This window comes from Rhea americana, unplaced genomic scaffold (genome assembly GCF_003343005.1).
Source record: "Rhea americana isolate MKP2758 unplaced genomic scaffold, rheAme1 scaffold_151, whole genome shotgun sequence".
Lineage (NCBI taxonomy): Eukaryota > Metazoa > Chordata > Aves > Rheiformes > Rheidae > Rhea > Rhea americana.
In genome coordinates, this window is record NW_028185606.1 from 508,915 (window position 1) to 519,760 (window position 10,846).

The 10,846-nt window shown below is 54.3% G+C and overlaps 2 protein-coding genes across 2 annotated transcripts in view; both read left to right on the top strand.

The window, feature by feature from the left end:
- Positions 1-5,297, top strand: part of LOC146598822 (protein Cryzl2-like) — a 7,336-nt gene extending 2,039 nt beyond the window's left edge. The window contains 6 exon segments of the mRNA XM_085299630.1: positions 80-191; positions 432-541; positions 1,627-1,708; positions 2,802-2,983; positions 3,428-3,656; positions 4,716-5,297. Coding sequence (XP_085155756.1) covers positions 80-191; positions 432-541; positions 1,627-1,708; positions 2,802-2,983; positions 3,428-3,656; positions 4,716-4,784 — 784 coding nt within the window. The 3' untranslated portion in view covers positions 4,785-5,297.
- Positions 5,298-5,353: 56 nt separating this feature from the next.
- Positions 5,354-10,846, top strand: part of SEC16B (SEC16 homolog B, endoplasmic reticulum export factor) — a 29,104-nt gene continuing 23,611 nt past the window's right edge. Inside the window, exon 1 of the mRNA XM_085299628.1 lies at positions 5,354-7,496. Coding sequence (XP_085155754.1) covers positions 7,381-7,496 — 116 coding nt within the window. The 5' untranslated portion in view covers positions 5,354-7,380. The remainder of the gene's footprint in view (positions 7,497-10,846) is intronic.

The following is a 10,846-nucleotide window of genomic DNA, read 5'->3' on the forward strand; positions in this document are numbered from 1 at the left end:
GGGAAGTACGCGCGGGCAGCGCGGTCGCGGAGCGCGGCCCTTCCTGCGGGAGCAGGGAAACGAGGTGCTCGGGTCGGAGGCAGCCGCCGGAGCGGGCGGCACGGGCAGCGGTGGCTCCTTGGCAGGGGTGCCGGGTGGTCGGCGTGACGGCCGGCGCGGCTATGGCGCAGCAGTGTGTCGTCCATCAGAAGGTAACGGCGCAGAGCGGGTGCTGGCCCGCGGCGCGGGGCGGGGGGGGGGTTGTTCAGGGCTTTGGCCCCGTCGGAGCTGCTGCTCCGCGCCCCTTCGGGGTTGCTTTGTTCCCCTGGCTTTGGCCCCGCYGGCAGCGCGGGGCACGGCATGCCCGGGGCTGGCGGGGGTCTTGCTGCAGGGGAGCGACCCCCTGCCCGCCCCGGGCGGCCCGGCGGCGCGCTGCCCGTGTCTCCGTGCAGATGCTGTGGCGGATCCCCGGAGGTGTGTCCCACGAGGCCGCCGCCGCGCTGCCCGTCACCTACGGCACTGCCGCGCTGCTGCTCCGCCGCAGGGCGCGCGTGCAGCCCGGGTAAGCGGCGGCCGCGCTTCGGAGGGTGGCGAGGGAACCGCGACGCCGCCCCGGCGCCTCTCCCCCTTGCCGAGCCCGCGGCATCCCGTCCCGTCCGCGCAGCTCGCKCCGCGTTGGTGGTTTTCTCCACCTCTGGGGCGGGGGGGCCCTTGGAGGTGAGGCTCACGCAGGCCCGGGCGGGATGCAGTCGGTGAGAGACGGGCTCGACGGCTGGTGCCTGTCGCATGCAAGCGGTCCTCAGCCATCGGGGTCGGCAGGGGAAAGGTCCCGGGAACGAAAAGCACGGAGGTAAAAAGCTTTACAGCTGTTCGTCGGGAGCTCTCTGCAAAGCGTCCGACGTTCGCGGTGGAACCGCTGGGCGCTGCGCAGCCGTGGGATTAATTCCCCGTTAATGTTGCTTCCCCCGGCCTGGGAAATGAGGCAGGTGTAGCTGCACCCGGGGCTGGCCGGCCCTGTCGGTGCGCGCCTGACTCGAGCTTCTCGCGCGGCGGGGCGCTGGGGCAGCCGCTCTCCGCTGCGGGGAAGCGGGGTTGCTCCAGCTTGAGAGTCGGAGGGTGGGAGTTTTTTTAAACTCAATTTTTCTGTAGCACTTGTCAGCTGAAACGCTGAGTTCTCTGCTTCTCTGAACCAGAGAAATGTCACCCAAGAAAGCCATAGGGATTAAGCAACTTCCTGGCGTTAGTACAGARAGTCACAGCGAAGGTGGGGACAGCACGCGGAAATCATTGCTACACCCTGCTTCGCGCAGTCCTCCTCCCCGCCGGCAGCGGGGGCGTTTGCACGGCCTGGCTGAACGCTGCAGGAGAGACGTTTTCTTTACACCCTGCTTATAAAGTCCTGYGGCGAATGCAGGTCTCGCTCATGGGATCGTTTCGCTGTGCACTCGGGCAGGAGGAGCGCTCCTGATCTGGCTGATCCTGGGGAGACGGCAGAAGGAGCCTCCGTCCGCCCGCCGTGGCGCCCAGCACGTCCCGGGCGGCCGGCTGGGGGTTCCTGCGGCGGTGCCACGCGTTACGCYGCTCGGGAATCGATGACGTGCTCTTCTGCTGCGCCGCAGACGCTTGCTTTCTCCTTCTCTCTCTCAGGGAAACCGTTCTGGTGACGGCGGGAGCTGGTGCCACAGGGCTTGCAGTTATCGACCTGGCTGTCAATATTTTCAAGGCTAAGGTATATTCTCCTTCCCACCAACGCGTCTGCCCTGGTGTGCTCGCTCCAGTGCCACATGCCGCCCTGCTCGGGGGCCCTCCCTTCTCTGGGGACCCAGAGCTCCTTGCAGGGGGCAGCACAGAGAGCCCCTCAGGGCAAACAAGTCCTCCTGCCCTCTGCCTTCTGGACCTACCACCACCAGCCCCGTGGGCTGAGAGCAGCCTCTAGTGCTGCGGTGACTTAGTGGCAGAGGAGGGAATTGAAAGTAGATATTAGCYGGGTCTGATAGACCGGCGACCTATTAAACTGCTTTTCCCCTACCAATTGCAATATCCCCTCTTTCTCCTCCACCTTCCACTGGCTCTGCTGTAAATCTTCGTTGCTCCCCTTGAGCAGTGTACTCAGTCTGTATTTCCCCAGTGGGTCATCATTTTCCAAAGGGGTTTACATACTCATGTTCCTAGCTTTCGTTGAAAGTCTATGGCCCTAGGCTGCAAAGTCATTCAGGCACTTGTGGAAACTGTAACTTAGTTCTTCTTTGAAGAAAAAACAGCATTTATGTCACACCATGATGCTAAGCAAAATCCCAGAGACACCTGTGCTGAGATAACTCCAGTCCAGGTTGCGTTACTGAATCTAAAGTGATTTGGTGGCTAGTCCTCTCTGTGGTAGGGGACACCTTGTCTTGGGCTGTCACGTGTCACAGTGCTGCCTGCAAAGCACATAGATGCCTTCAAATCTCTAAGGCTTCCTGTGGGAGCAGTAGGCTGAACCCAGGCAGAAGCCCAACTTCTCTAAGTCCCACTGTGACTTCTGGTGGAGGAGAGTTTTCCTCTGCCCTTTCTGGTGTATCGCTTTGGGTGACATGGCTCTGTAGGACTGCTGCTGCCCTGCATCCGGGGTRGCTGCTTCTTCTGGAAAGCTGAAGACAGGAGAGATGTCATTTTTGTCTCAKTTTCAGTTTGCAGAGGACAGTGGGAGCTTTAATGAGGTGAATAATGGAAGTGCTAAAGCTTCCAACTCYCACAGGTCGCAACAGGGCACCTGAAACACTCTGCCCTTTTTTGAGCAGAGCTGCTTTTGTGCTGGATGCTGTGTTTTTCCATGGTCGCAGGTGATAGCAGCGGCTGGAAGCGACGCCAAGTGCGAGCTGGCTCTGAAGAGTGGCGCAAGCCACAGCGTGAACTACAGCCAGAGCAGTCTGAGGGATGAAGTGATGCGACTCACAGATGGCAGAGGGGCCGACGTGGCTGTTGAGGCTGTTGGTGGGGACATCTTCAAGGCAGCTCTGCAAAGGTACGCTGAAGTAAGAATCCTGCACCTTGCTCTAACTTAGGACAAAGTCATACGAGCACAGGTGATCCTGTTGACACGTTTGAAGGTCTTTTTGTTGACTGTATGTGGCTTATTAGGGGTGTGAAACATGGTGTCCCCTGGGACACCTCTTTAGGGTCCACAGGTACCTGGCCAGCTCCCAGGTGCAGAACTTGGGTATGCCAGGGAGGTGTGGGTGGGACAGGGCCTTGCGTGTGTAGCTAGGGTTTTAAGTATGTTCTCTGAAGACTGATACTGAAGTACAGCAGTYCAGACCAGAGCTTTTCTGGGCACTAGTTTGTTTGAGCTTGGGGGAGAGCTGAGCATCAGCAGCTCTTTGGCCTTCCTCAGCATGCAAGTACTGCCTGGAGGAAAGGCTCTGAGGAGACCTCCAGTGAATCTAGTTTCTTTCCCTCCTTCTTGCAGTTTGGCTTGGGAGGGCAGGATTGTGGTGATAGGTTTTGCTGGAGGAAAAATCCCCTCGATYCCTGCCAACTTGCTGCTTCTGAAGAACGTGTCTGCCATGGGAATGTATTGGAGCCGTTACCAGAAAGAGAATTTCCCTGTTTTCTCCTCCACTATCTCCTCTGTTCTTGAGTATTGCCAGGAGGGAAAGATCCATCCTAACATTGGAGCAATCTTCAAACTGGAAGAGGTAGGTGCTGGTGGGACGCTCACAGCAGTGTGGCCTCATGGGACACAGGCTTCTCTGACAGAGGTCAGTGGAAAGAAAAGGCTGTTGGATCAGTTAGGGTTCTGCAGTGTTCCTCAGAGTTTGATCTCATGGGTTAAGGAGACAGAGATGCAGGTGGATGTCGCCCTCTAAACATCCCGCTCAGACAAATGTCTGGAAACACAGCAGGAAGGGAGCAGTGCTGGTAGCTCTATTCAGATGCTTGCATAGGTTGCATGCTTGCATGAGCCGTGCAGAGCTGGTTCCTCRGGATTATTTTTTATGAATTTCTTTTTTGTGGGTAAAAGTAAGTTTTTGTGAGTAGTTAGCTGCTGGCACAGAAACCCCTGGAGTCCTATGAAACAAAAAAAATCAAGAAATCCCATTTTTCCTTACCCTTTTTAATCTTCTTCTTTGGGTTTGAGCCAGGGAGTCATTAACTCCTGTTTTGGTACTGCAAAACTGCAACATGCCAAATGGTAAATAGTCATATGAAAAACACATACACTGTACCAAAGAGTATTCACAAAGAGTGAGATGCTGCGGTAACATTTTAGAGGTGATTTAGTTGATTGTGATGTTTTTTATTTACATTTTTCTCAGAGCCTCTGAAGGTGTTCAAAACAACACTTTTTTTTTTTTTAATGGTTTGATAGTATTTTAATCCTTAAATAACTGCTCAGCTCATCAAAAATATTGATGTAACCAACATGCAGCAAATTCAGGGATTTAAGGCAGTCAAATATGCAGGAGCTGGTCTGGTCCTGAGTCATTTCTAACCTATCACTGGAAAGCCCAGACTCACATGCGAATTCTGGACTATTTATGCCAAACAAACTGTATTACAGTCTATCGTACAAACTAGATAAATACAACCAGACACTTATTTTGTCTTTCRTTTTTTTTTTCTTGTGCAACGTTGTAAACATCAAGAGGCTGATGCAAAAATGAGTTCTCCTACGTGTTCTCCTTCTGCCCTTTCCTTCCCTGCAAAGCTCTTTCCCACTCTCAGAGTAAGCACCTGGGGCTTTGTGTTTGCAGGTAAATGAAGCTTTTAACCACGTACTGCAGCGCAGGTCCACCGGAAAGGTCATCATCTCCATGAAGTAGATCAACGCTCTCCTCCGGACTCGACCTCCTGCTCCTTTCCTGTCCCGAAGAGGAGGCTCTCCAAGCCACCTTCTCCCAACAGCAGACAAGCAAAATGAAGCAGGGACATAACTGAGATCGGGGCTTAACAAGTTGCTGTCTGTCAGCTGAACAAACAGCCGTAGATGTTTGAGTGCATGTTTTTAGCCTGTCCCAGTTCTGAGCTTAGCCACCAGCTGGAGCCAAGCCACGCTGTGTCGCGGAGCAGCCCATGTGGACRGGTGAAACTCTTGCGACTGCCACTTAGTTGTACAGCAGACACTTTGCTTTTGCTTTGTGCTTGCAGACAGCCTAGGGAACCTGGTAGTACTGTGCAGGATTTCTCAAGTGACTATATGCAGTATAGTAACCGTGAGGAATCCTCACCATCCAACTTACCTTATGTGTCCTTACAGCCACAGTTGCAAGAGCAGTAATTTTGATCAGGCTGCTTTGCACCCCAAAAACTTGAATAAATTTACACTGCTCTCAAAATTTGAGCCAATTACGCTTCTTAGTGACAAAAAAAAAAGAAAAGAAAAAAAAAAGAAAAGAAAATCACATGCATAATCCAGACATAAGCTGACTTCTTACAGTTTTTCTGCCTTTGAAAGTTGGATTTTCTGGATCACTTTTCTTATTGGCAATGGCCTAACAGCCTGTGTTGGCACATTGCAGTTTTGCAGTACCAATAGCATGTGTTGCTCAAGGGAGCACAAAAAAGTCAGTTCCAGCTTCTTTTAATGTAGTTTGAGTGGGCCAACAAGCAACTGAGTCTAGTTGGGGTCCCACTGATTGCTCTTTGGGGCTGCTGCCTTAGGAGATCGGAGAACAGCACTGAGACAGGCATGCTACAAGCAGCTTGACAGAGAAGTGAGATTTCAAATGAAGAACAAAATAAGACGTGGGTCATGGGGTAAAGGCCTGCATGTTCTGAAGAGGGAGTGAAGTCATTGGGCCATCGTGCCCTGAGCAGTGAGCAGCAAGAAGAGAGAGCACTTGCGTGTCTTCCCTCCCTCCGTTATCAGCATACCCAGGCATCTGTGCATGGGACGAAAGTGTGCTCCTGACCCTGCATCAGGTCACCTTGGCCCCAGGAGGGGCGATTACAGGTACAGTTACCTTCATGTGCATTGCTGCAAACAAAAGGAGACTGAAATTCTAGTAACAAGTAGGTATGCTCTTTCAAGCTTAACAAGACCAAGCTACCGTGGACGGTAGAGATGCAATGCTCAAAGCATTTGATCTGACAGTACTTACATTTGTCTGTGCTACACCCTGCTGTTCCAGCTTCCAGTACTGGGCAGATGCAGGCTACAGGCCCCTTCAGCGTCCCCACAGATTACAAAGTACTTACTCTTCTGCAGTAAACCTCCTGGGCTTTCGGCAGAGTTTTATTTTTGCAGTGACTCCAGCGCTGTTTTGCTCCCATCCTTGCTGCAATGAAGACCAGCTTCTGCCCAAAATGTGCTTTAGATTCTGGGTGAAGACTCCTGTCCATGCCTTAAAATCTTCCTGGCATGCACTATTTTGCACGGCAGAAGGAAGATGCTTTTTGAGCTTACTTCACTGGTAAGACTTCACAGAAAAAATAAGCTATTGCAACGAAGAGCTTGTCCAAATAAGCTGTGAGCCATACTCATGCTTCAGGCAACCAACAAGAGCCACTGAACAACCGTTTCATTTTGTATGCTCAAGCTGTGTGCTGAAAATTATTGACGTGCCACCAACCTTTCATCAAACTTCTTGGGTTGCATCTATCTGTCTGCTTTTTAAACTTAAATTCATGGAAGGATGGTGTTTGATCTGTTGAAGTAGTTACTACCCCCAGCTTCTTTAGATCACACGACAGGGAATTCTGCAATTTAATTATGCACTGTCTACAGAAAAGCCAAACAAACTTGATTTTAAGCCCATGTAATGATGTTACTTGGTACCTCTTGTACTACAAAAAGTACTGAAGAACCATTCCTTCAGCATTAACTTTGTCAATCATTCATGTACATTGCTACAACCTCCATTGATCTTTCTTTGCCCAAGTGGAAGAGCCTTAGGGCCTTCAGGGGGGCCTTAGAGCTTACAGTCTAGCTCCTCAAGGTCAGCAAAGCCTTTTGAGGACTTTGATTCCTTACTCACAAATAACTACAAAAGAAACAAAGTAGTACACTTTTTTGTATTTCACAGTTCTGGAACATTTTTCAGGCTTTAACCTTGGCTGTTGCTCCTTAGCATAGTGAACAGCTTTCATAGACAGGTCTCTGTTCAGGTCCTTCTTCCTTAAGTAGGCCCAAAGTTAGCAGGGAGGAAGGAAGACTAGCTTCCCCCCTCACTTCCTGCTCAATCTTTTTACAAGCTCCTTTCAAGCGTCTGAGGGCATTTATACCTTAATGGCCCTGAGGAGCCTCACCTGGAGGCTCTACCCACCCCCCCTGCCATGGGCCCATTTAAGCCCAGCTGGGGGCAATTAGTTCTACTTTAGGCTATGGTGGAGTGGTGGAGATTTCTACTTCTGTTTGGCTACTTGCCCTAGTGATCTAGGCCCTAAACCTGTGTTAACTCTTTACCCATCCCTGCAGGAATGCCAGGGACTGGGACTGCCCCATTAGTGGAATGCATGCTGGCCCATCATACTTCCACCACAGCAGGAGCTTTGGGTCTCCTTCTGCCCCTTGGACTGGCAGCAGAAGCTACCTGGTGAGCTATTTTCCATATCACTTCCTGGATGTGGCTTCTTGGACAGGAATCCTGTAAGTCAGTTAGAAAGCAAAACACTGCTAGGAAGTTGGGTTTATCTCTGTCTTGGAGAGCCCCAGGGACTGGTTGAAGGACGGCTGTGATCAGGAGCCGCGTTCTGCAGGGGAAACTGCTTGGGGTTTGCAAATCTGTTCTGAAACCTTACCTGAGCACCCCAGACCAATATCACAAACCCTGGGTGCTGTGACAGACTGGGCCTCATATCCAGGCTTGACTTAGTTGCCTTGATCTGTGCTTATGGAAGGCAATAAGTGGTGAAGGTGAGTGCCTGCTCCCTCTTGCCGACTTGCGTTCCCCTGGACAACACTTGTCCGCCTGGCGCCCGTTGGCACAGAGACCTGGGAGAGGAGCCGGTGCCCCGCAGCCTGGCGGGTAGAGCAAGGAAAAGGAGGGAAAAATGTGTATCCCTGAGGCGTTGTCTTTCCTGGGAACCGTGAAAGACTTCTTCAGCTCTTCAAAACGTCTGGAGTTTTAATGCTTATAATCAGCAAAAATTGGAGKGGAGTATCAACGGAGCACAGCTTAGAAAACTCATTTTCTTTTTCCTTTCAGGCTGACAATAAGATTTTAAGGAAAACTTTGAATAATGGATACACTTTTGAATAATGGATGTTTCACAGCCGAAGTCCCCTGACTTTTCTTTCTGTGCCTGAACGAGAAGCCTTTTAACTGCGTTGCACGTGGTGCGGCGGGTGCAAGCTGCTCTGTTTCTGGCCGTGCTGATTAAGTGATGTGCACAAACCTCGCATTAAAGATTCAGAGAGGGGTAAGCGTACCCCAGCTCCGAGCTGGATGCAATGTGCCTTGCCTTTCATCAGCTAAAGWTCTGGCACAAGACGTTCTGCATTTTTCCCTTGTCTCTCTGTCACGGCTGATCATAATTCACTTTTTTTGGAGGGTCGAATCTTCCCTACGTCCATGGCGGTGGTGGTCTGCTCGAAGAACGTGCGTGTTGCCGATGCTCTGGGCTCGGGTGGTTTGGGCATGAGGTCACCTTGTGAAGCAGAGACGCTGCTGCCTCCTCCRTTTATCCCGTGGGACAAACTTCTAAGCAGGGCTACCTGAAGCGGCAGCACTTCTCCCGCGGGCTGGCCTCGGGGATGGTGGCGCTCGACTCGCCCGGGCGTTGCGTCGCGCCAGGACGGCGGCCGCGATGCTGAGAGCCCTCCGAGCAGATCGCCCTGGCGGGGGGTGGAAATCGGTATGCACGGCGTTTCTGTGCCTCTTCTGCGCCGCTACAGCGGCCTGCTGCTGTCTGTCCCTGGTTCTGGCACGTCTCCAGATTAATTCAGCTATCATGAAATTTTAACTCTGAAGCAAAAAAAAAAGGGGGGGGGGGAGACAAGGCCACTGAAAAAAATGTGAAGGACGGTTTGGGGTCAGTGGGGTTCTTCTTGTGCTATATCTGTTTCTCAGTCCTCAGTTTCCCCGATGCCTGGTGTGGTACCCAGCATTTTGAGTGAAACTAAACGGGTTCAGCTGAGTGAAACCCTCTGTCAGTGCTCCTCTAACTCTGCTGTCTGCAGGGAAGCTCCTCGGAGTCGATTAAGTCTCCTCTCCAAGCCTGGGCGCTGCGGGGCGGTGCTGAGCTCACGGGGTGCGGGAGCTGGCAGGCGCACGGGGGTGCTGCGGGGAAGCTCGAGGCTGGAGCCCTCTCCAGGGGACCTGAGCCTGGAGACCGAGTCCCGCTGAGTAAGCGCTGCCGGAGCCAGGCCGTGGTGTGGTCTCAGCCCTCGGTGTCCCGCCGGGCTGAGAGGGGGGCTCAGCAGCTTGAGCGCCGCTGGCGTAGAAAARCCCTACAGCTGAACATTTTACACTTGACGCTAGACCACGGGAATGCCCTTGGAGACCCGGTCGTTTGGTGTGGTGCAAGGGGCCCCTTGGGTTCCGTTTTGTCGGGCTTTTCCTTGTCCTTCGGCGAGCCTTGCTCCCGCGCCTCACGGGAGGGCGCCGGCAGGTTTCTGGCTTTGTGGAGAGCTCCTCTCTCTCTCTCACACACAATTTTGCTGCTGCTTGACTTAGAGGACAACTGCAGTTCAGTTTTATTTCACAAAATGTGACATGACTCGAGCCTGTGATTTAGTGGCCTTGAAGGATATATAGTGTGTGTAACTGTGGCAGGCATAAGAGGCTGTTCGTGGTAGAAGAGTCATAAATTGAGACAAAACAAAGCGAGGGAAGCGTTACTGTCCGACTTCACAAGGTAGCGCGCGGCGCGGGGCGTGCAGAAGCTCTCTGTAACTGCCGGGGTCTTTACTGCGCCCCGTTCTGCAGAACGAGACCCGCCGTCTCGTCCGGTCCGCGGAGGCAGCCGGCGCCCGAGCGCCTCCGAAGACGCAAGGTGGCAATCTCTCCAAGAGCACGGCGCCGCTCGGCCGGAGCGTCCCCAAGCCGTCGCTCGCTTCCCCGGCTCTGGCGCTCGCTCCCGGGGCATCGGTGGCTGGTGGCGCCGCCTGCRACCCCGATACCGACCGGCCTTCCCTGCCGCTGCTTGAGCTCCTCGGGGCGGCCGGGTTTAGCTGCTGCCGCCTCCCCGGGGGCCCTCGCGCGTCCCCGTCTGGGGGCCRACGCGGTGGGGCTAAGCTTGGAAAAAGAAAAGCGGCCTCCTCAGGGTCTCCGCGGCTCCTTCCTGCCGTTCCCGGGAGGCCTGGCCGGTCYGCGGTCCGTATTTGCCTTTGTTCGAGGCTCCGTAAAACTTTGAGCGGAAGCTGTGAAGCTGACGGGAGCTTCTGCGTTTCGCCGGGCCGGAGCAGCTCGGCAGCGCCAAGGCGACGCTTCCCGGCTCTGCGCTGGCTCCGTGCTCAGCTGGCTACGGGGTCGTTGAAGTGCTAAGGCGACTATATATGTGTGTACGTAAATATATACAAAATATATTTGCGCTCACGCAGCGCCGAGGAGAGTTGGGACGACGCTGGCGCGGGAAGTCAKGCGGGAGAAGAGCCGGCTGCGTGCCCGCCCCGCCGGGCGGGTTTCCCGCGGCTCTCCTCTGGCTGGGGTGCGGCCTCCTGCGTTGGACCAGGCGAGGCCGCGGGCCCCGGGAAACGGCCCCTTTCCGCCAGGCCCGYGGAAGACGCCTCTGTCCTCCGAGGCTTTGAGGACCGCGGCGCCCGGGGCGAGCCGCCCTTTGCCCCGCGCCGTCAGCCGGGACTTTGGCCGCGGGGCGCTGACGCCGTTTGGGAATTGCGGAGCCAGGCGCCCGCGGAGGAGCCCCGGGGCGAGTCCGCGATGGATGCCTGGGCGCCGCCGCGGCCCCGGGAGAGGCGCGCGGCCCGGGGCCTGCAGCGGGACCT